General features: G+C 35.1%; 1 protein-coding gene across 2 annotated transcripts; it reads right to left on the bottom strand.

Moving 5' to 3' along the window:
• Positions 1-26915, bottom strand: LOC123527082 (cationic amino acid transporter 2-like). Of its 2 annotated transcripts, XM_045306350.2 has the most exons (16): positions 26664-26915; positions 25912-25984; positions 16070-16197; positions 15557-15676; positions 13949-14077; positions 12953-13108; positions 11288-11389; positions 10760-10899; positions 10326-10452; positions 8204-8426; positions 6814-6953; positions 6095-6254; positions 5596-5753; positions 4908-5074; positions 1540-1648; positions 1-754 (listed from the first exon to the last, which is right to left on the bottom strand). In XM_045306350.2, exons 3-16 carry the CDS (start codon positions 16173-16175, stop codon positions 567-569), a joined length of 2025 nt encoding a protein of 674 aa, XP_045162285.2. In that variant the 5' UTR covers positions 16176-16197; positions 25912-25984; positions 26664-26915; the 3' UTR covers positions 1-566. The 2 variants fall into 2 exon arrangements, with proteins under 2 accessions (XP_045162285.2, XP_045162286.2); XM_045306351.2 differs by lacking the exon at positions 11288-11389 and having other exon boundaries at positions 26664-26912.
• Between the last annotated feature and the right edge of the window lie 266 nt (positions 26916-27181).

Consider the following 27181-nt stretch of genomic DNA (forward strand, 5'->3'; position numbering starts at 1 on the left):
TCGTTTAATCATACTTTATTGCTTATTTACATTTATATTTAAGAACAATAACACGTGCACAAAAAATAAGTAAAACAAGTTCATGTAACAAGTAATGTCAGTTAACTTCATAAAGATGCAACACACTTACTTAAACATGAATTTGTTTTTAATCTCAGTTATGTCAAATTGTCAAAAATTCCCATTAGTTGAATGTATATATTCCCATTGAATGCTACAGTATATATCTTTTGAATCTGTACCATAACACATATCACAACATGTATATAATATTTATAAAACATTGTCGAAAGCCTTATCCCTTACCATGCTGGACATGATTGATTCTGCCTTTGCGACCAGTGTAGATCATGATCAGCCTGCACATCCGTGCAGTCTGATCATGATTTGCGCTGTTCACTATTCAGCCAGTATCATTTTGGTAAGCACCCCTTTTAACAGTTAATGGTACTGTCCAAATTGGAAGATAGACAAGACGTTTTTATTTCATTATAGAACTTTAGCAAGGTAAGGGTTAAGATGTATCATATTTGTAATGTCAGGTCATGCTCAATAGGAAGACTAATCTATACTACTGCACGAAGCAAGCTCGAGGTCTCGGATGGGTTTGATTCATTATTTGGTATTCTGGGCTCCCCTGAAGCATTGATTGAATTGTCACATCTAACTTCGTAATCAGGAAAAGTATCCGTCTCAGATTCCCTAAGCCCCTGATTGCTGTTTCTAAATCCATAGAAAAAGTAGACTATGAAACCTGAAATGTACAAACTGATAATTGTATTGCAAGTACACATAAGCCGCACCATGAGAAAACCAACATAGTGCGTTTGCGACCAGCATGGATCCAGACCAGCCCGCGCATCCGCACAGTCTGGTCAGGATCCATGCTGTTCGCCTATTGCAACTAGAGAAACCGTTAGCGAACAGCATGGATGCGTAGGCTGGTCAGGATACATGCTGGTCGCAAATGTACTATGCTGCTTTTCTCATGGTGCGGCTCATATATTTTAGAAATGAACTGGCTAAAAGACTGAAATTTAGCTTTTTATAAAATACCTGAACGCATTGTACTAGGTGTACTCATATCATCAATGTTTTAAAGGTCCATAATGCTTTAAATTTTTATCTTAAAAACAGATGAAACAGCTTTCCAAATAGATGTTATGCGTACTTACATGGTTAGGAAAGCACCATTTTTAATATTGCACATGAGCTCTTATAGCTAGTGCCATAAAGGGAGGTAATAAAAACAATAATATATTCAGCAATATATTCAAACCTTTGACAAATGTTAAAGAAAGTAATTATTAGAAATAGGATTTAAGAAGAAATTAATGTATCTTATGTTCACAACGGAAAATGTGGCAGCCACATTTTAAACAAAAGCGTTCAGGGTCTTTAAGCTGTCTGTTTAACATGTCAAAGTATATAGAATGCCGATACTGCAATGGACGTCAACAGTTACTATAATTCAGTTCAATTTTAACCGACTTTGCTATACAGCTGGTATAAAATAAATAACTTTGTATTTCACGCTACCTATAGCCATCCAGACAGCAAATCTTATCCAAGTCGCATTTGGAAGTCGAAGCATAAGAAAAATATTCACAAAAATACTTATGCCCGGTAAAAACGGCAACCAAGGCACCTGGAATGAAATAAAAATGCATTCTTTTAGACTATTGGTAACATACGTGAATACTGAGATTAAAGTGTTATTACATACCTAGTATTTACTTAAGAAATAATATATCTCATCCAGTGATTTGTCGTTGAATAAATCATTGTTTGGAGTTCAGATGCGAAGGAATTATATCACGAGGGCGCAGCCCGAGTGATATAATAATACGCATCTGAACGACAAACAATGATTTATCCAAGAGCAAATCACTAAATGAGATATATTATTTCGATTCTAACACGTTACCAAGGATTTTTAAGTACATCCTTGACGACATTCATTAAATATTTGCCCATTTTCAATCGGTTTCTTTTCCAGCGCGCCGCTATGCCGTTTGACGCCATGACGTAATAATTGTGGCGTCAGAACAGTGATTTGTTGTATAATAATTCACTGTTTTCAGTCTCCTTTGTTTAATAGCAAAATCAACTGGATCGTGTTAGAATCTCCGTTAAGTTACAGTGGAACCTGAAACGTCAATATTTTTCCATATTGACGTCTGAAATTTCATATCAGGGGCGTGACATCATTTGTCATGTGTCGTTCGATTAGTTTCTTTTATTAACGTCAGTATCGTCAATTTCATTCAAGTTATTCAACAAATTCATAATATTTATGTCATATAGATATGTGTAAATACGTGTGTTACTGTAATAAAAAGGTTATTAGCTTTGCATCGAGAAATAGGCACGAGTCACGTTCTTGAGCGGAATAATATTGCGCTCCTAAAATCGCGCAATATTTCCACCGCAGAACTCGTGCATATTTCTCGATACTAAGCTAATGACCTATAAATATTCCGTGATATATTTTGTCTAAAGTAAATACAACGTTCTTTCTGTTTCGATTTGAAACTTTGATATCTATAAATCCCGCACGATAACTCAAACGATAACATGTTTGATAATTATGATTTTCCTTCATTAAAACGTTTCAATACAGAAAATATTTTTGTATAACATTACAGTATGCACTTAACTTCTATCATTGACAACCTTTTTTGAGTTCAACGATGCATGAGAACCATAACAATCAAACGATAATATAAACATGCTGTCGTTTAAATTATCGTGCGGGAGTAGTACCTTAAACTCATTATCTTTTACACTATAACAAAATGAATTCGAAAACAGCTTTATGTCAGAGATAACTGAATTAACTGTTTAGATTTTATTGAAGAGAAAATATAATTATGCAATATGAGCAATTCAACAAATTTTGCCTAATTTTTAGTTTTCATCACATGAAGCCATGATTAATATTACTGTTTAATTCTGTTTAATCAAACTAAACTACACTGCGTTTGTTTGCTGAGCAAGTAAATGCCATACAGACTCAGCTCATATTTCAAGCTTAAATAGTGGCGGGGAGTCCCATTTGCCCTTCAGGGACAGGCGGGCACTTGAGTAGAACTATTAATATTGGTTGACTTAAAGAAATCTACCATTGATGCCCCTCCATTAAAAAAAACAACAATATAGTGGCATACATGTTTAAAACTATGGCAAAAGGAATAAAAATATTTTCCGACCTGTACCAGATGCTTCCGTAGACGTATAACAATTTTGATAACATAAATCAAGTGGAGACAAAACGTTAACTCTTACCCTGCTACATTTCTAAAATGGACTGGTCTATCATTCAGTTGGGACAGTACCACTTGTTATTCAAAGGGGTGTTCACTGAACATTTACTGACTGAATAGCGAACTATGCAGACCATGATCAGCCTGCACTGATCTTGGTCTGCACTGCTCGCAAAGGCAGGTTAAGAGTGTACAATTACTTATTAATAGATCTTGTCTTTATTTACAAACAACATGTTGTTGTTTTTGAGGAAGAATTCAATTAACTCATAGATATACTAATTACTCTGTTGACCTGACCGAACCCCTTTTGATCTTTGTTATTCCAGTAAAAGTTTTATAACAATTGAATGTTTTACGAGGGTCCTGCAAAAAGTTCTGTCACTAATGGGCTTCCGTAGTTTTATCCCGGGTATTTTATGAAACGCTTAATTGCACTAGAATGGTGTGTCCAATAGCCAACGATATCCGTTTATTTTGTGCAATTGCTTTTCAATTTATTTATTTTATTTTGTTGGGTTTTACGTCGCACCGACACAATTATGGGTCATATGGCGACGTTCCAGCTTTGATGGTGGAGGAAGACCCCGGGTGCCCCTCCGTGCATTATTTCATCACGAGCGGGCATCTGGGTAGAACCACCGACCTTCCGTAAGCCAGCTGGATGGCTTCCTCACATGAAGAATTCAATGCCCCGAGTGTGGCTCGAACCTACATCGACGAGGGACAAGTGATTTGGAGTCAGCGACCGTAACCACTCGGCCACGGAGGCCCCCAATGACAAAGTTATTTCAATTTGAAATACATGCAGTCATAGACACGACCAATTTACTTGTCACATTGTAAAATGGATGAGGATTGAAATTCGTAGCTTTATCAAATGCCGCATTAGGATTGATATAGATTCAAAGCAGATATTTGATGAATTGTGTGGTATATATGGACCTCGGGCCATTTCAATGAGCACAATTTTAGGTGGGTTAAAGCTTTTAAAGCTTGGAAATTATCTGTCGAAGATGATACCCGTTCTGGTAGGCCTAAAACCTCTGTTACCAGCTGTATAAGCTGTGGCCGACCAGGATGCGCGATTGTCGATGAAAGATATAGCCATTTGCACTGGCATATCAGAAGGCTGTATGCAAACAATTCTGAAAAAGCCTAAGGACCTGAGAAAGGTTTTCTCTAGGCGAGTACCTCATTTGCTCACCGAGGAGCGAAAAAAAGACGCCTTAAATATGCCCGGGAATTTTTGAAAACATACACAGGCTTACAGGTGACGAAACTTGGGTGCACATGTTTTAGCCACAGAGAAGGGCTGATAATAAGCAATGGAAGCGAAAAGATAAAAACACTCCCGTATTGCCAAGAGAACCGTAAGTTCGAAAAAGATGGTGTACGCAATTTCCTTCAATTCTAGTGGGACATTCGTTCAAGTGCATTGTCCAAATAAATTATTCAAAAGTTTGGCATGGGACAAACATTGTTTAAAAAGCTGATGTATTTATACCTGAATCGATTCTTAGTGTAGTTCATCTTGTAAATGAAAACGTGTGAGTTAAAAATAACTGCTGACTCTTTTAATCTACAAACCCTACAAAGAGACGTGTGGTGTTACAAGAGCTAGTGACTGTGCATACAAACCTTAAAAGAAACGTTTCTTTTGTTCTGTGGTTGACATGCCATTGAGATAAGTAGAAGTGGCATTATTATAGTAAACACAGATGTGATGACAATCGCCCAGGCTTTACGAGCCGACAAATCGTCTTCTGCAAACTTTAGAAAGAGCGACAGTCCAACTGTTAAAAGACCTGAAAACATTATATTACACATGCATCCCTAGTTAAAATGTTGGTTTCTTACATCACGACAAACAGAATTTCTCTTCCTACATTAGAAGATGCGTGCGACCATCATCGCTTTTATATACAGCTGAAACTCGATATCACGAACTCGCCTATCTCAAATACCGGCTATTTCGAAGACATTTTAAAATCCCGTCCCAAAAATCGAACAGGAAATATCATTATAAGACGAATTTCGGTTATCTCAAAGTATAACGCTCGATCCACTAAAATTCGAGATAACGAGACTCAGCATATATATATTATCATTATCTCCGATTGAGCTGCAATACTAAGGATCCATGTGTCTCCTAAACGAATAAAGGTTATAAAGGTGAGATGATACTGAAAGAAGTTTGGTATCGTCTAGCTTTTGTAGAATTCATACAGACATTTCATGGTCTGTGTTGCAACAGCTTTTACTCTATAACAAGACTAGGACTTGGCTTAAAATATCTTGACCGACAGATAGAAAATTCCTCACTTACTAAATAAAGAAACAGCATATGCAGATGTTTTCTCAGTAATCGGGGACGGGTTTTCATTTCTAAAATTAAAAGCTGTTGAAAATATGGTCTGGTCACCATAGTCATTTAAAAGCTGTCTTCTGTCATTTAAAGCGTCCGAAGGATCTAGATGTTCAGCACTGAAATTGTATAATGAAATGACGATTGGTCACGCCAGAAACAATCAAATGTTAGAACAACACGAAATAATTTGTTAGAAAATATCGGACAGTTACTCCATCACCACATCATTCTGCTCGGATATACCCTTAATATAAGTACTACATTTATATTTCTTTCTTATGAATGTTACGAATTTTAGACTAATAATTCCTTAACGTTAATTTATTTAAAAAGTTAAAATGGTTTATAATTATACAGAGAAAAACCTTGAAAGTATTTCGGACATATTTTGCATCTGAGGCTTTGCAACACAGCATTTTTACATGTACAAGTATATGCCAATGGTTGGTTTACTCACACTTGTGTATAACTGTCTCTAGACTCGTCTATTTCTCCTATATTATGGACCCTGTATCTCAACAGAAGTACAGACACTGCGACTAGAGTGTAAGCTAACAGGGTTCCTATAGACATCATGTCAACTAGCTCTTTCAGGTCAAACAACATCGCCATTATCCCTGTGATAAAAGGCATCTATCTCTGAATAAAATTTCTATTGTTCATATGATTAAAGGCGTATGTCAGAGGTCAGAGGACATTGAAACTGTCCTGTAATGAAAACCATCTATTTCAGACGTCAAACAACATCGCCATTATACCTGTAATAAATCTGGTCAAACAACATCGTCATTACTCCTATAATAAAGGACATATTTCTTAAATGTTTAAAAACATCGCCACTATTCCTACAATAACAGACGTATATATCTCAGAAGACAAACAACATCGCCATTAATTCCTATAATAAAATATATATGTCATTCATATTTATCAAAATTGTTGTATATTACTGTGTGAGTGTATGCATATCAATTTTTATTTATTATAAAAAAACGAGTAACTAAGTCTTCATGAGAGTTTTTTATTCATATTTATTTGGGCAGTATACAAGTAGAACATTGTAAATTTTTAAAGTCTTTGCCAGCCCAATGTAACCGACTTCGAAATATAAGCAAATTGTTAAACACATCTCATCTACATGCATATTAAAAAAAAAGGTAAATCAAAAGTACTAACCTGCAAAGGCACCAGATATTAAAGTTGCAATCAGTGGTGTTTTAAATCTGTCATTGACTTTGGCCAGAAATTTAAAGATAAGCCCATCACTGGCTATAGCGTAGATCACACGAGGAAGTGGAAACATTGCACCAAGGAGACTGCCAACATTTATATCATTCAGTATTATTTCACATTATTTCATTCTTATTGTAATCATACAGTTCAAATGAATAAAATAGTAAATCAGTTTTGTGGTGTTACACGATTCTAAAACATAATTATAATGATTCCAACGTTTGAATCTAATAAGCGATCTTATTTGATTTAAGATTGTACAACCGCTTGAATAAATCAAGCGCCTGTGCTTATAAACTGTAAACGAGTATGTACCAATAACTCTTGTAACAGAAATAGGTAGAAATTAAACGGTAGACGTACTGCAGTGAGCTATATAGAAACAACCAACTAGTGCTGCAGCTTAGTATTACGTAATCAAAGACACAATCTACAACTAATCATTTTTGGTATACATCAATACAGGTGAACCTGTATTAGCGGCCACCTGTATCAAGCAGCAAGTCAGTGAATTTCCTGAATTGTCACTGTCTTTTTTCTTTCACCTGCCTTAAGCAGCCACTTTCCTTAAGCAGCCACTTACCTTAAGCAGCCACATTGCGTCACTTCTCTGACTGGCTGCTTAATACGAGTTGGACAGTATAGATGAAACAGAACATACAAACTGCATTGCTAATTCTGGAGAAATACTTAGAAAAACAATAGATTACGATATATATAGAACGTACGAACATTTATACTAGTATATATTACTACACAATCTAGATCGGTAAAAAATCCCCTTTTCACTGAGTAAGAATCACTCCCCCGCCCCCTCATAGCCATGAGTTTAGCTCAGTAGGAAAAGCACAGATCTATAGATCGCGGGGTCGTGAGTTTGTTGAATGGGACTGGAGTATGCTCTCCGTGACGCTGAGAGAAAAAAAAGGACACTACTAGTATCTTTGTAATCATTCGTTCTCCACCTCATATTCATATGGGGAAGTTGGCAGTTACTTGCGGAGAGCAGGGTACTGGTACAGAATCCAGGAACATTGGTAAAGTTAACTGCCCGCTGTTACATAACTGAAATACTGTTGAAAGGAAAACGACGTTAAACCCAACACAAACAAGCATATTGAGACCCTGCAAGAGAAGAACTATTTCATTAGAGGAATCATTTCATCTGACTTGCGAAGGATCATTAATTTCAGGTACCATCTGTGTCTGAAATAATGCAAGGAATGAACATGACGTTTCCCTCCAAAATTAAAAGCTAGAAAGTAGCAATATGATCTAGATTGCATCAGTACAACAGAAACCCTATAGAACGACAGTAAAGCTGGACACATACCTTGTTGATAATCCACAGACAGCACCCACAGCAATGATGTACCTGGCAACAGGCCAACCAACTCTATCAAATACAGCGGGTAATGGTGCATTCCCGTCCAGTAAGTAATAAGGACACATCAGTGTTATAACAACAGATATACCAGAGTAGGCAAAGAAACACGCCAGCAGAGACACTACTATACTTATAGGTATAGCTTTCTGGGGGTTCTTTACTTCTTCACCTGTAAAACATAGTGACCTTTTTATCGTGTTTGCCGTGAGATGGCCCTTCCACGCTCCCGTAGAATCAACATTTATTACACGAAATTCATTTTGAAAATATTTCTGAAATGTCTGGTCTGCAGCTCTCAAATACGGAAATATCTTACATCCGAGGCATATAATGACACTTTCAGACAACATAAAAAGGGACCTTTTGAACGATTTGACGATTTGACGAAGTTCCAAAAATCTCCATATACCCTTGCTCCGTTACGGACCCCTGTGGGATTTGTCTTTATTCCGAGTTCAAATATTGTTTCGTAGTTGAAAAGCTGACATGTCGTGCTAAAGCTCAGGTATTTTCAAATCGTTAGAATGTGCTGAAAATTGACACTCCATTAGCAAAAAAAAAATGTCCACGCGCATACATTTAGACGGGGTGACCCCTGCGCGTCATCCCTGGCTATAGACCTATGCAAATGCGGTTTAGGCTGTTTACTTTCATTTTCTTTACTTCCGGAAAGAGCTGAAGGTCGTCTGACGCCATTTTCTGTGTTGTCAAAAACATACGTATGCCTGGCGAGATTGCATAAAAATGTGCCGGTAGTCCTAAGGCTTAGACAAAGCTATTTAGACAAATTACCTTGTTTGCAAAAAAGCTGACAAGAAATCATCTGATTCAGAACTAGTCTGTATTTGTTCATAGGAGATAACTCCCGAGGCTATTCAATATTTTCTATAACTATGCCCCTTTCCTACCCAAAACATGGATAATAAGAGCTAAAAGGAATATTCTGAGAGAGTAAAATCGAGAAAGTACAAATTTAGAAAAATATTGATAACAAATTAAAAAAGATTATCTAGTCAGTAGCCATACTAATTCCGAACATGAAGCCAGTTTTTATACTAATACTGAATTAGTATAAAACTGCCATATAGGCTGCACGGACCTAAATATTATTCCCTATATATTAGATCATTCCCGCATATTCAAGTATTATCTTAAAACTGGCATAAAATGAAAAGGAAATTAGAGTGCAGACATGTTCTAAGACAATCGCTTTCTGCACAGTCACATCAAAATCACACTGCTGTGACCTGGTATTACCTCACATACTAAAATTGAGTTTTCTGTCTCCAAATACAACATTCTTTCTCACTTTATCGACCAAAATGTCAAACATACATCAAGAATGACATTTAAACGAACACTAGCATTAATTTTGACGTCTATGGCCACCAAAGTAACAAAATAATGTCAAGAAATATGTTGGCAATTACACGACTAGATGACTCCTAAGTTGGTTCCGTTAGTACTGTGAAGTCTATAATAGTAAAAAGAACCTTCTAGTAAGATAGTTTCACTAAACCTGACCGTGAATTTGGTCACTAAACCGAATACAACGTGTTCACTAAACCTGATAAAGTATGTACTAAACAAGACAAAAGGTGTTCAATAAACCCGATAATGTGTTTATTTAACCTGACGATGTGTTTACTAAACCGGACAATGTATTCACTCCACCAGACCACTGAACAGAATAATGTGTTCACTAAACCAGATAATAGTTGTTGACTAAATCGGACAATAGGTTTTCCAAACCTGTCAGTGCGTTCACTAAACTGAAGAATGTGTTTACTAAACCTAACAATATTTTATAGGTTTTCAATAAACCTTATAAATACTGTGTCCACGAAACACGAACATGTGTTTTAACCTAACAAAAGTTTAACAAAACCTGAATATAGGTGTTCACTAAACCTATTAATATAGTTTATTAAACCCAACCATGTGTTCACTAAACCTGACAATTTGTGAAATAAACTAAGTTGTGTTCACTTAACGTAACAATATGTTTAATAAAACGGACAATATATCTTCTCTAAACCTAAAGATGTATACATTTTTACTGCTCTACCTGTTGTTGCTATTGCATCAAATCCAATAAAGGCATAGAAACATGTAGCCGCCCCAGACAACATACCAGAGAAACCAAACGGTAGAAATCCACCGTCTCCAATAACTGTAGAGTTTACTTCAGGTACCTAAATGAAATGCAATGACAATATAATATTGTATTTCTGTCAGTTTTTCAGATATACAATGTAAGAAAATTTAAATAAGAAACATAAAGTTGATAATCTGGATGTAACACATATGATGATATACTAAGGGATGAAATGATATTTGCCATAAAATGTTTCTGAATTTAATGTTACCTAAGACTTATCAAATGTATCACATGTACCGGTAAAACCTTTCAGATGGTATCGCATTCAACATATTGTTTAACATTTCATATAATTAAGCGAAATGTTTACTTTTATTCGATCGCGTAGACTGTATCCATACCTTTTCTGGGTCTACTTCCCAGTTATTAACATCTGCCTTGAATGCCCCACAGATCACTATATACGTTACTACCAGCAGATTGACAGCTGTAAACAGGTTGTTGAATCTGGAAGACTCCTTCACTCCCACTGCTAGGATTACTGTAACAGTATACATCAAAACGTATATACACACATGATAATAATTCAACCAACGTGTTATATTAGAAAAACCTGTAATAGGCTAAGCATGAGTAAGCTGAAATAATATAGATCTAACCAATGTGCAAAATTCAACAATTTCATTCAAGTTATATAACAGTACAAACCAATAATTCTTAATTAAGAAATAATGTATCCCAAACAGTGATTTGTCATTGAATAAAATCATTGTTTGGAGTTTAGATGCGAAGGAATTATATCACGAGGGAGCAGCCCGAGTGATATAATTATACGCATCTAAACGACATAAATGATTTTGTTCATGAGCAAATCCGTGTTTGAGATATATTATTTCGATTCTAACACGTTATCAAGAATTATTATGTACGTCCTTGACGAAATCCATCAAATATGTGCCTGATTTCTGCTGATTTCTTTTCCAGCGTGCCGCTATGCCGTCTAAGGCTATATGACGTAATAATTTTGACGTCAGAAAAATGAATTGTTGATTAATAAATAAATGTTATAGAATAAACAAACTTGAAAGTGTATTAATATACCCAATGTGTAATGATATACAAACAATGATTATGTAACAGTTAAAATAAGCTGTATAGTGATATAGCAAATGTGTTATAAAATACAAAACTTGTATATGATACAAACATGTATGTAAGGATAGGTCCAGTGTGTAATGATATATAAAGCATGCAATAACACAACTAAACTGTAATAGTGTAACCATCATGCAATAATAAACACACTCCGTTACAGTATGAAACGTACCATATTTACAGAAAACAATTAACTGGATCAATATGACACATAAGCTTATATTAAAATATTTTACAGACTGGACAGAAGAAAGATCAATGTTGACTTTTGACCTTCAAGTGTAACCTTGATCCTTCAGCTAGGGCTCTGTGTATTGTACATGACGCATTATCTCATTATGGGGAACATTGATGTCAAGAAATATTGAAAAACCTTACAGGATGACATTCAATCTCCGACATTGAGCTTGACCATTGAGTTAAATAAGGATGTGTTGCGCAAGACATGTCGTCCCATAATGGGAAACATTTGTGCCAAGTGATATTAAAATCATTTACTGGATGACAGAGTTGTGGACAAGACAGGAAAAAAAAAACTTTTGACATTTTGCTTCCAAGTGTGACCTTTGAGATAGGGGTCTGGATGTTGCGCATGGCACGTCGTCTTATTATGGGGGCATTTGCACAAAGTAATACTAAAATCTCTTTATGGATTGTCAAGTTACAGACTGGACAGATAAAAAGCCCTGTTGGCCTTTGACCTCAAAGTGTGACCTTCGAGCTAGGGTTCCAGGTTTTGTTCATGACACATCGTCTCATCCAGGGAAATATTAGTGCCAAGTAATATTTAAACCTTGTTTTGCATGAAGTTATGGACCGGACATGAAAAAAACTTTTCGACATTTGATCTCCAAATGTGACCTTGATCTTTCAGCTAAGGTTCTGGGTATTGCGCATGGGGAACATTTAGGCCAAGTAATACTGCAATCCCTTTATGGATGAAAGAGCAAAACATACCCTGTTCATGCCTTATTAACATTTGTCTGCCAAGTGTGACACTGACCGTTAAGCTAGGGGTCTGATAGTCGGCTTATTATGGGGTACATTTTTGCCAAATAATATCAAAATCCCTCCACAGATTGTTGAGTTATAGTTCAGACAGAAAAGGGCCTTGTTGACCTTTGACCCCAATTGTGACTTTGACCTTTAAGCTTGGGGTCTGAGTTTAGCGCATGACACGTCGTATTGTCATGGGAACATTTGTACTAAGTAATATTAAAATCCCTTAATGAATGAGTTATGCACCGGACACGAAATTACGGACTGACAGAAATTACAGACGGACGGACGGAAAAGCGCAATCATATCTTTCCCGAAATTGGTTTTCAACTAGAATGGGATTAATAATTATAGCAGACTCGGTTTGATTGTGTCTGTTCATGAGAGGTAATGAATAGTGCATTTCTTGCTCAATATTAGTACATGTATATGTTACTTACCTGTTAGAAGAAGGGTTATTCCAAGTGCAAAAAAGTCAGGGTAGGGTGAAAGACCAGAAATATGCATTGGAACATTGCCTTTAAGGTAGTTTTGTATTTTGTTGTGGACGAGAGAGTCAAAATACGAACTCCACGCTCTGGCCACACTTGCTGTGCCTAAAAACGTTAAAATCCAAAAGAATCAAATGAAAACGTTAATTAGAAACTAAAACAGATTAATTATAATTGAGCCGCGCCATGAGAAAACCAACATAGTGGGTTTGCGACCAGCATGGATCCAGACCAGCCTGAACATCCGCGCAGTCTGGTCAGGATCCATGCTGTTCGCTTTTAAAGCCTATTGGAATTGGAGAAACTGTTAGCGAACAGCATGGATCCTGACCAGACTGCGCGGATGCGCAGGCTGGTCTGGATCCATGCTGGTCGCAAACCCACTATGTTGGTTTTCTCATGGCACGTCTCAATTATGAGTTTTATTGACATGCCGATTTGTTTTTTGAAAGATATTCTGCTTCACCAATACCGCTTTATAATTAACATTGTTGGCGAAAGACAGTAAACACATTAAATTATGGTTACTAGGATGTCATATCCCTTAATATATAAATAACATTTAGGGAATGCTGGCAAATGTTTATTTTTAGGTCAGCAAATAATGAGTCTTTCACTGGTTGAATGCGCGGCTCGAAGGTAACCGTTAAACAGTTATCCGAGAGCCAGATTTGAGATTTCCACTAGCGCTATATTATTTTTCTTGCATGTCGTATTCTTTCATTAATAAAAGATATAAAGTAAAACAAATGCCTTTCTTTTTAAGCACTATTTTATTACAGTTGCGTATGAATTTACGCATTCCTAAGCTACATCACTTGAGTTATCTTACATCTCAGAATGTAAGACGAGTTTTTCCAGGAAATTTTTCCAGGAATACACGAAAAAAAAGTCCTGTCTGGCATGCGTAAATCAGCACAGTGATGAATTGTTTGTCTAACATACCAATTACATATTCCAATATGAGATTCCAGCCAATCACAAACGCCATGAGTTCTCCTATAGTGACGTAGCTGTATACGTAGGCTGAACCTGTTTTAGGTACGCGTGCACCGAACTCGGCATAACACAGTCCTTAAAAGCAAAACAGCAACTGTGTCACATATAAATTATTAAAATAAAGTGACAGATATGTTTACTTGGTCAGAATGCTTTGCATTGACTTGTGAGTTTTAATTACAATACTGGACACGGAAAAACGCAACTTCGGCCATCTCCGAACAATCAGCACAGACTCTAAGTCAATGGGGTGAGATAAAGTACTGTGTGAAATACGTCTACGAAAAACCGGATGTAGAGAGAACAGTCACGTGATAAATGTTTATGACAATGGAACACATGGAATGCAGATCTTGGTTGGATAATCTCAATAGTACTTATTGATTCCTTTGACAACAATAAGAGTATAACTCTGGAATTCTGTTCCGAGTTGTCGAAGGAATATGGCCTTTATTCTTGTTTCAATACGGCATTCTTCGGACACATATATGTAGCTGGACACTTAATGTCAAAGTTATTTATAGCCAATACGTAATTCACCGATTGTGACGTCAACTTCTTTCAGAATGTTATTGTGAATAGATATGCCTATTTCTGATCTAATCTTATGGCCAACATTAACCAAATTAAAAAGTCTACTAAAACTAGTTCAGGAAAAATAATTGTAAGCTTAGCAAAATTTATATATGAAGCTAGGCTTAAGAAAAATTAGACAAGTTGATAAAGTGTAGCAAGACACCATCTTATCTATACTACACTGTTACCTGAAACTGAATATAGTAGTCTTACACCGCTATAAAGTAAACAAAGTTTGCAGACGAACTCCATGTTCAAACTTCTTCAAAACTACAGGTAAAAACCGAGTCCAGTTAATTTAAAGTATAACCGGTCAAAATTTATTCCTCTCTTTTACGAGTATGCAAGAACTGAATGTTTTATATGTATACTATCTGAAATTACTATTCTCACCAAATATCATGCTTTTCTAATTTCAATATACCGTTATGCTGAACTGCCACATTGTGTATATTGCAATGAACATATTTATGTTTATGTCAAAAAAATCTTTGACTTGACTTGATCTATCTTAACTCTATAATTATGTTATTAAATATTAACCGCCACTGCTTAATTAAGATGTTTAAATTTCTGTCAGAAACGAATTTGCTGGAACTGTTAGTAAGAACTGTCAAAAATACGAAAACCCAATATCTCGAACTCACTAATCTAAAAATTACGGCTATCTCGAAGGGATTTTCAAGTCCTGTCCCAAAATATCATTTTTGGTCGAATTTCGGTTTACTTGAAGTAAACCGTTCGATCCTTAACCATAAATGTGGCACTGAGCATGTTGAGTATACATGTAAATACAAAAATGTATTAGTAGAGTAAAGTACAGTCTTTTCTTTTTAATTTGTCTTTCCTGAAAAAATAAGCAGAAGCAACAGTTTTGATACAGAACAAAAAATTTAAAAAAGTGGTGGAAATGACAACTTGTAAAGGATTTTTAAAGTGTTGCATAAATTCGATTGACAAATAGAAAGTTAATTTTACCTGCAAGAATGGAGGCTAATGCAGCAATAAGGAAAGAGATGAACACAGAGGGGCCGGATGTTTGCTTGGCAACCTGTCCAGCCACAACATAGATACCTGCACCCAAGGTACTCCCTATACCTGTTATAAAGACAGATTTTTTTTTAAAGTTTACACACATGCAGCTTGCGATTGTGTTGATAAAGAAGTAACGTTCATTTATATCTGTAAACTTTGGGCACGAATGATATTTTAATAAAAGTACGTATAGATAAGCTTCAACAATTTATTTACGATAAATTTGTATAATTATATAGTCTACCAGTCAGTAAATGGCCTCTTCTTATCAAAGTGTAAACAAAGTTGTGTTTTATGAATATATTTAGTAGAACTCCGTCTGCTGCAATCTTTTACAGCGGCAATCTGTGGTTGGCTCTTGCTTTGCTCAAATGTATTCATTCTATTTTACCTTTTTATTGTTTTTTTTACTTAAACACAGTGTTCTTGTATGATTTTAATATCATACGCCATTACCTAAAGCTGTTAAATCCACAGTATTAAGACACCGTGCTAGCTTCGTTTCGTGAACAGAGTCAGCTCGTATAAACTTCTTCCGGGACAATTTCTTTAGTATCTCCATATTGATTGCCTGTGGTGCTTTACTGAAAAGTAAATGTGCATAAACTGTTCCCAGGATCCAATAGCAATAGCTGGACAAAGGATCCAATATAAAAAGCTGGACCAAGGATCCAATAGAAATATAAATAACTCGATCATGGATCCAATGAAATATCCGGACCAAGGATCCAATATAAATGGCTGGACCAAGGATCGAATATAGACAGCTGAACCAAGGATCCAATATAAATAGCTGGACCAAGGATCCAATAGAAATAGCCGACACAAGGATCAAATAGAATATCCAGTAGAAAAAGCTGACCAAGGATCCCATAGAAATCGCCAGATCAAAGATCCAACAGAAATAGCTAGATCAAGGATCCAATAGAAAAAGCTAGAACAAGGATGTAATATAAATAACTGGATCATAGATCCAACGAAATATCCGGACCAAGGATCCAATACAAATAGGTGGACCAAGGATCCAATATAAATAGCTGAACCAATGATCCAATATAAATAGCTGGACCAAGGATCCAGTACAAATACTTGGATCAAGGATGAAATATAAATAATTGGATCAAGGATCAAATGAAATATCCTGACCAAGGATCCAATAGAAATAGCTGGACCAAGGATCCAATATAAATATCTGTACCAAGGATCCAATATAAATAGCAGGACCCAGGATCCATTAGAAATAGCCGAACCAAGGATGCAATATGAAAAGTTGGATCAAGGACCAAACAGTTATAGCCAGACCAAGGTTCCAGTATAAAAAGATTGACCAACGTTGAAATAGAAACAGCCGGACCAAGGATCCAATATAAATAGCTGGATCAAGGATCCGATATAAATAGCCGGACCAAGGATCCATTAGAAATAGCCGAACCAAGGATCCAAAAAGTATATAGCCGGACCAAGGATCAAATATAAATTGCTGGATCAAGGATTCAATATGAAAAGCCAGACCAAGGATCCATTAGAAATAGCCAGACCAAGGATCCAATATGTATAGCTGGACCAAGGATCCAATAGAAATAGCCGGCACAAGGATCAAATAGAATATCCAGTAGAAAAAGCTGACCAAGGATCCCATAGAAATCGCCAGATCAATGATCCAATAGAAATAGTTAGAACTGGGATCCAATAGAAAAATCTAGAACAAGGATGTAATATAAATAACTGGATCATAGATCCAACGAAATATCCGGACCAAGGATCCAATATAAATAGGTGGACCAAGGATCCAATATAAATAGCTGAACCAAGGATCCAATATAAATTGCTGGACGAAGGACCAGTACAAATATTTGGATCAAGGATGTAATATAAATAACTGGATCAAGGATCAAATGAAATATCCTGACCAAGGATCCAATAGAAATAACTGGACCAAGGATCCAATATAAATATCTGTACCAAGGATCCAATTTAAATAGCAGGACCCAGGATCCATTAGAAATAGGCGAACCAAGGATGCAATATGAAAAGTTGGATCAAGAACCAAACAGTTATAGCCAGACCAAGGTTCCAGTATAAAAAGATTGACCAACGTTGGAATAGAAACAGCCGGACCAAGGGTCCAATATAAATAGCTGGATCAAGGATCCAATGTAAATAGCCGAACCAAGGATCTATTAGAAATAGCCGAACCAAGGATCCAATGTGAATAGCCGGACCAAGGATCCAATATAAATTGCTGTATCAAGGATTCAATATGAAAAGCTAGACCAAGGATCCATTAGAAATAGCCGGACCAAGAATCTAATATAAATAGCTGGATCAAGGATCCAGTATAAACAGCCGGACCAAGGATCCAATATAAATAACCAATATACTGTAGGCGTACATTTATTAGCGCGGCAAAAATTTAGCGCAAACGCAATTTTTGGTGAAATATCTAATTAATGAGTGGACGTAAATTAGCGATCTCGCGAGACCGCTTATTTCTAATTTTAGCGCTATCCGAGATGAGGCTCTCGGAGATTTACGGAGATTTACGAAGAATTTCGGAAATAAATTAACCGTCGGCAATTTTTATCTACTGTATTTCTGCTGTAATTATTGTAATAATTAAGACTATCGACCCTAATCAACCTGAACATGTACCAAGTATGACTTTAAGATAGTGTGCCGTGATGATACTTGTATTTTTTCAATGATACTTTCAACTGTGATGTAGTAGCTTTATGTTTACGTACAGTATATAAAGTATAATTGGTCTATGACAAAACATTGACACGACAAAACGACGATGCGGCAATTGACCGATGCGACAAAAGATCGACCTTTCGCATAGTGTCGTGTCGGCGTTTTGTCGCATTTATGGTCGAAAATAATTTTGATCATACGATTATAATTATCATACGATCATGATTTTGATCATACGATTATCATTCATAAGCATTTACGTGCTCTAAATGCCCTAAATGATCCGAGTATTGAACATCTTTACAATTAATTAACCGAAAATAATTTATTGATCATAATTAATAATTCATAATTTTGATCATACGGTTATAATTTATAAGTATTTACGTTCTTGTAGAATTAGTCTAAGAGCACGTATAATCGAACGATGAAATGCTCCAAGTATTGACTTTCTTTATCGTCACAATAGAATGAATATAATTGAATACATGTACAAAAAGAGTGAAAACACTTTCATCTTCGTTCATAGTAATAATGTTCATTAATATACAGAAAGCAAAGTTACAACTTGTGTTTGATGGATATATTTTTAATAAGGACAGAAGTTGTAAGGATAAAGTATTCTTGTACACCGGACTGGCGTTTCCGGTGATTTTATCTGGCACCCCGCATGCCAGATGAAATGACAACTAGTGGTTCAGGCACTAGTAATATATTGTTTAGGTAAAATACGAAAAAGCAGGTACCTTGATAGTTTTTCTCCGTTCTTTATAGTATATTTCTCGATTGAAAATACGTTAGTTTACCGTAAGAACATAACGTTACGCTACAAATGATAAAACTAAAGTGAAACTTTGTTATTGTGCGTAACGCAAAACATCATGACGTCACTTCTGCTTACGGACGTTAATTTCCCGCGCTTTGTGTTCATTCTCTACTATAAGAAAGAGTGCTACGTAGTATTTCTACCTGTTATATTTGTAAAATACGGTATTCAAAAAAAATAATTTGCCAGAATAAAATGCTAACATGTATACAGTATGCAAGAGAAAATAGCAGTCATGTGTTTACGAATCGGATAGAAATATCCGTCCCTCGGCCATCTGCGCATGGGCGGTAATTCGGCAGGTGCCCTCGGGACGGATATTTCTATCCGATTCGTAAACACATGACAGATATTATTAGTAAAAACGTATTGGCGATGTGTCATACAAGAATGTTCAGGTCGAGCTGTAACCATCGGGGAACCACCGAATACCGAAGATGCCCGAGGAATAAAACGCTACACCATCATAGAGGCCCTTAGAATTACCAATATCTTATAAACAAACTGAAAAGGAAAGCAAGAACTTACTCTGGTCTGGAAGTAAATCATAGTGGCAATAACATGTTATTATTGTAATTTTTTACACGCGATCTGTTTCAGGCCTGTACCACCATAAATAACCGAACATGAGCGAATATTAGTTTTTAAATGTGTATTATATATTTTTGGATTGAATTGATCATAAACATCAAAATACATGGACGATCTTTTCTGAATACGAAATATTTTTATAAGTATACTAACTGAATTACATCAGTTGAAAGTTTTTACCTGTGAGATTCGTGTTCGTTGACTGAAATAAAAACATTGCAAACTTTGCGCTAAACAAGCTATCAAAGAACAATAAGTGAAGGCAAAAAACAAAACTAAAAAAGTATATATATATATATAATTGCACTTGTAAAAAGACTACGTCAATTATTATGAAATGAATACCTTCCTAGGAGATAAAAACAGGTGTTATTACGCCATGACAAGGTTCAAATTTCTTATAAATTACTTGAAGGCTATCTATCCATCATGATATGATTAACGACGTTTGAGACAATGTGGCGCGGCGTTAGTGAAATTCTATAGTTTAACTACAGTAAGTATTCGGTGGTTATGTTTTGACAACTCGTAAAAAACGGTTATGACGTTGATTTATAACAATAACTCTTAGGCTAATGTTTCCTTCTAAATAATCAAATAGTTAAAAGCGACAGTATTGTATACAGGGTTGTCAAATTATCTCTGTTTTATTGTTTTATGCTTTTGTTCATAATTACTAAATGTATACAGTTCAACATCGGTTTTAACGGTACAATTAAAACCAATCTATTTATATAAATTTTGCTATGATCAAAGGAAATCGCATAGCTTGAGTCGCTACTGACATATATAATCCACTAAATAGACGTTTTGTTGTTTTGCCAATATCTTAAACCTTACCGAAATAATGTCTTTAATTTTGCAGAGTAAGGGAACGTATATCATTTTTGTCATACTTCAATTAATTTGAATGAATTTAAACCATATTGCTAACTTTTTTTCATTATTGGCTAAATTACAGATATTATCTTACGAATAAGAACATACAGAAATGCAGAAATGAGCTGTTATCTGTGACATAGAATGATATTATTTGACACGAAACTTGTCTAGTATGTCCTAGTATGTCCAAACTAAGATCTTTGTCATCAAAATTGAGTTGTTGTCACATAAAAGATATCATGTTGCACTTAATCGAACTGGTATTATATTTTGTGCCAGCTGTGTATGTTTGGTCAATACCTGACGACAATTTTCACAATTGCACATTTTAATACCACCACCCATTAACTGAACATTAACCGTAAATGTTCGAGTCTTAATCTTGACTGTCTGAAGATTTAGACCAAACCTTTCAGATATGTGTTAAAATTTCAAGGTAATTTATCACATGAAAATGAAGAAAAAGGGTAAATAAATTATGTGTCGATGTTTGTGTCGATGTTTTTTGTCGAGCTTTTGTCGCGTCGGCGTTTTGTCGTGTCGGCGTTTTGTCTGTCAATGTTTTGTCGCGCTCCAAGTATAATATTGCCTACGTAACTGTATTGTCTTCTTGTATTTAATTATAATAATCTGCGTGTTTTATATTCTGTATACTAGTTATAATTGCTGAAATAAAACGAGATTGTCACACATTTTAATCATTGAATCCCCTTTGTCCTACATGCATTGTGTCTTAATACAAACGTTCACACCTTTCCGTAAACGAGCGACTGCAACAACGGACATGCCCGAAGGTGATACGGAAATCGATAACAACTTGGTCAAATGAGAAAAAACACAAACTACAGGCTTTAATATTTTATTTTGCATGATCATATATTTAAAATAATAATATGAACAATAAACAGGAATATCATACGAACCTTAAAATATTAGCAAGCAGTGTAACTAGTGCAAACTCTCAAGAGTATTTATTTGCAAAAGCTCGAAGAAAACATCATCAAATGAAAATGTACATGAAAATGCTTGGACAAATTAATGCGCGGACATGAATTAGCGCATGTACGATAGCGCTAAAAGCGCTGTTATTAGTACACCGCTAAAATAAGTAAGCCTACAGTATATAGCCGGACAAAGGATTCATTAGAAATAGCCGAACCAAGGATCCGATGTAAATAGCCGGACCAAGGATCCAATATAAATTGCTGGATCAAGGATTCAATATGAAAAGCCAGACCAAGGATCCATTAGAAATAGCCGGACCAAAGATCCAATATAAATAGCTGGATCAAGGATCCAATATAAATAGCCGGACCAAGGATCCATTAGAAACAGCTGAACCATGAATCCAATATAAATAGCCGGACCAAGGATCCATTAGAAACAGCCGACCAAGGATCCAATATAAATAGCTGGATCACGGATCCAATATAAATAGCCGGACTAAGGATCCATTATAAATAGCCGAACCAAGGATTCGATATAAATAGCTGAATCAAGGACCAAACAGAAATAGCCGGACCAAGGATCCATTTGAAATAGCCGAACCAAGGATTCGATATAAATAGCTGGATCAGGAACCAAACAGAAATGGCGGACCAAGGATCCATTAGAAATAGCCGACCCAAGGATTCAGTACAAATAGCTGGATCAAGGACCAACCAGAAATAGCCGGACCAAGGATCCATTAGAAATAGCCGAACCAAGGATTCAATACAAATAGCTGGATCAAGGACCAAATAGAAACAGCCGGACCAAAGGTCCAATGTAAGTAGCTGGGCCAAGGATGCAATAGAAATAGCTGAGCCAAGGATACGATAACAGCCAAGACCCACTAAAGAAAGCGACGTAAAGTACGGACATACTTTCTGATCACAGCTGCAGAAGTTATATTTTTTAAAGCATAAAAAGTAACTTTTTCTGAAAAACGGTGTTTGTTAGGGGTTGGGGAGGTTGAAAATTTTCAAATTGTTTTTCACTTCATAGTTAATTTTGGCCAAGGAGAATTTTTGGATGTTTTATACAGCGGAATATCAGTGTTCTCTTGGCTGCTATGTTTCACTCACAGTTGGTTGAGGATCATATTCTAACTCTTTTAAAGTTGTTTTGCCCTATTTTGAATTTTCATAATTCTTATTGTGCATGTAACTGAAGGCCATTTCAGTACACAAAATGTTAAGTACCCCGCTGAATAGCAACGATAACAGGTCCTGCCATCAAGTACATTGATATGGTAAATATTTATCTGATTACATTTTATCGATATGACAAAACGTACACTGTGCAAGACTTCTAATCGGTAAACATTTAATGGTGTATTTCAAAAGATTTTCTAAACATATAAATACAGTCTCATTGATTTTTCTAACATACCAACAGTGATAACATCTGCACAATACTAAAGGAATTACATACTTTTGAAGTGAGTCACCCACCAAAGCAAACAAAACACTATAATTAAGTAAATGTGACTGAAACAGGACAGTCACCGGTCGAACTGCTTTACATTTGATATTTATATTTTTATTTTGCATATATTTTTATTTTGCAATTACATAAATCACAAACATTAGCACATATTATATAGTATAACAAAATAAAATACTTTTAACAAATAAAATAGATTAGATAGACATTTAAATAAAATAACAGCATTTCTATTGCACGGATTAAAATTGATACATTGCAAGTTCAGTATTCTTAAAAACAAGAGTAATAAATACGAGAATAAGAGCAATAAATAGGTTAAGAGCATATTTTCGTATTGTGTTTCAAAAACTTTAGGTAATATAAATATGATCTATGGTTGCATGGATAACCCATTAAGCCCAAAAGCCTATTTCCAATGGGGTCCAGTTTACCAAAAAAGAATAAGATGGAATCTGAGAAGTAACGAAATCTAATTTAGTAATTCCTAAATCATACACCTATGACAATAAAAGTCATATGAAACTAAAAACTTAATATATAAAAAAAATATGCTCTCTAGGTATGAGATGTTTAAATACTACAGACTAGAGTTAGAAAGGAAAGGGTGGATGCTTCAAATGCCTTTTTTTCAGTAAAACGTCAAATGTGCTTTAATGATTTACTAACCCACAGAAGTTTTAACTAAATAGTCATCTTATTATTAATGAATAAAGAACTTTCAGCACAGATTAAGAGTTGACCGAAATATAAACATTCTACTGGCAGTGTTTGCAGTATATCAAGTGAAATTTCAAACCGAGTTCCATATTAAAGAGAGGTAATTTGATTAATTCCCATGCCCCTGTAAATTGTCCCAGAAATGTGGTAATGAAGGCGTATGCTTTCATGGGCTATTTAATTCAAAACGATAACTCGTACAATTACACAACATAAAACATGTTCTACATTGCCCACCATTTTATTGTGTATGAAACAGAACTAAAACTGTAGCTGGTATTTATTGGACTGTACCGGTATCATTACACATATTTATTTCGCTCCGTGATGGTAATAAAGAACATGCTCCGATAGCACTCAGTTTTTTTTTGACAAACGAAAATATTATGAGAGATACTGCTGTTATATACATACGTATGTGTGACATTGAGACAGTTTAACTTGTGTGTTACTTTATTTCATGACTGGTGTACAAGATTTGAGAAAAAAACACTTTATGATATCACTTATCATTTTTGGGTATATTGAAATTCATATAAAGATATCACAAAATGATTGATAGATATCTATAATCTGATCATTGGAGATCTTAAAATCAGTTTTATTTTATTATATCCTTAATTCTACTAACTGATGTCTTTAATTATATTTTATGGTATCCTTAAACGATTTATTTGTTATCAAAAATAGATTAAAGATATAATTAAAAAGAATTAAGGATATCATAGATATAGATTTTTTGCTATCCTAAAGTCGATTTAGGATATCATTAAATGAACTATAAATATCTTAAATTCATTTTAAGATATCAGTAAATGAATTATTGGATATCTAAAAATAAAGGCAACTTTTTATATCTTAAAGGCGATTTTTGATATCTAAATATTAAGTTAAATATTACGATGATATTATGGTTTTTGAATTATTGACCTCGGGATATCGTAAAATCAAACATATTATATCTTTAAATGATAAATGTACCTTGTGAATTGTGATATTATTACATCGAATTAAGGGCATGAAGAAATATTCGTTTTTAGAAATATGAGCTATGCCATGAGAAAACCAACATAGTGGGTTTGCGACCAGCATGGATCCAGACCAGCCTGCACATCCGCGCAGTCTGGTCAGGATTCATGCTGTTCGCTTTTAAAGCCTATTGGAATTAGAGAAACTGTTGGTGAACAGAATGGATCCTGACCAGACTGCGCGGATGCTCAGGCTGGTCTGGATCCATGCTGGTCGCAAACCCACTATGTTGGTTTTCTCATGGCACGGCTCATATCAAATATTCTATTTTATGTTACCCTTAAATCATTTAATGATATCTTTAAATCAGTTTTGGAAATTACAAAACAAATTTAATTGATATCTTAAATTACAGATAGTAAAATGATTAGACACACTGTATTTCAAGATATCACAAAATACATTTGATGATATCATAAAACGAATTAATATTAAAGATATCACAAAACTGTATACAAACAACAAAAAAGTACATTTTCTTTCTCATTGTTAGTCTTTAAATGGTAGCAGCATAATTTTTTGTAGCGAATAAAACATACAATTTTGTCAAGGATCGTGGAAAGAAACGTGATATTATATTTTGCCGACATCATTACCATCACCAGCACCAGCACCATCATCACTAAAGAAGTCAATCTGTTTACTCTTTCTTATAATTCATACTGTAATCTTTTTTGTCGTAAACATCATCCCTAGCATGTTTATGATGATGATGGTGTTGTTGATGATGATACTGTTGAGGTGACTGTGATGATCAATCTTCTCCATGAACCAGGAATCGTATGTACATTTTATTAGCTAAAGTCCACCTTTCATTAACCATGTTAGCATTGGTCTGTCTCAAATCAATTCAAATGGACCTGCGTATTTGTCTGAATAACGTTGATGGAAACACAAACACCCACACACCAAAACACCAACCGAGTCCCGCCCTTCCGCCTGTACGCAGCCACGTATGAACGCACGCACGCTCGCACGCACGTAGTCACGCACCCCTGCTCGATTGTATTTAAGGTAATTGGTTCATATTTTCGCGAACCTGGGTTTCACCAGTAGTTATGTATGGACTACAGAGTCTTATAAACGGCAGATATTGTTTATGGATTTAAATAAAAACATACATGCTTACTATATGTGTTTTTTCAGATCCCTGTATGTCTGCTTGATGTAAGGAAGACGACCTCCAGCACCTGCTACTTTATCTGGAAGATATCAAAGGTGGCAGGGGAGCAGTTTCGAATTTTAGCCCCGTTCATACTTTTTTTCCAAATAATTTGCGTAAACTTATTCAAAGTGCATTAAAATCATCATTTTAATTACTGAACGTAAATTCTAAAAGAGCACGTACCTGAAAAGAGCTGATGCAAATAGTTTGCTGAATAACACCATACAATTTTGTGTCATTATTTTAAGTGTCTTTGGGCCACATTTCTCCTAAGCGATCGAGGAAGACAGACACTTATCTTTGCAGTTTTTCGTAAGATTAACACGATAAACGTGCATAAATTATATCTAAATATACAAATTATTATATGACATTTGTCGAAAAGAATGAAATCATGTTGAAATTTCCTTTGATTTTAAGAGGGGGGGGGGGGGGGGGGTACGTATTCTAGAGGTGACACAATAGTCTTAATTGAAAGTGTCATTCTGAAGACAAAATGCAGACTAAAGCAAAAGTGTTGCTGCTTTCGAACTTTTAAAATTAAATATTAATACAGTTGAAAATCGTTGAGTATCCAGTACTTGCTTAAAAGTTACGAGAAAGCCACTCCTTTGTCACCTAATTGTTTTTTCTTCACGAACAACTTTCCTAGTTTTAGTCCATTCTTTAATATCATGTCACACCACGCATTTCAATCAATATGGGCAAAAACTTACCTTTAAATGGAGACGAAATCCAGCCCTACATTGAACAGTTTTATTTTGCCACACATAAAATATATCTAATAACTTCATTTGATATATAATTTTAAATAACTATTCCTGAATTTGTATAATGCAACAACTTCCCTAATATAAGGAAATTATTTTGATTTAAGAAAGTGTACTTTTGTGTTGTGTAAAATCACATGCGTATGTTCTCATTGTTCCGAATTATTTAGATATCAGTTGCGTGTAAATAGCTTGATTTTAACGATATCTCACAGGAAAAAAACCACCACGAAACAATCTATTTATATATTTGTATCCTGAATTAAGGTAGTTCTGCACGATCGTGTTAAAATTTTTCTACAATGTAGGATTTGATTAAACACTGATTTTTTCAAAACATAAATAAATAAATAAATAGAATAAATAAAATGTTAGGGTCATGTGCTCTATCTTTTTGCTAGACTTGTTTGAAAAGCTTTTACCTCTCACAAGTTTTCATAATGGGAATCTATGGGTAAATCATA

Source organism: Mercenaria mercenaria, chromosome 14, assembly GCF_021730395.1.
Source record: "Mercenaria mercenaria strain notata chromosome 14, MADL_Memer_1, whole genome shotgun sequence".
Classification (NCBI taxonomy): Eukaryota; Metazoa; Mollusca; class Bivalvia; order Venerida; family Veneridae; genus Mercenaria; species Mercenaria mercenaria.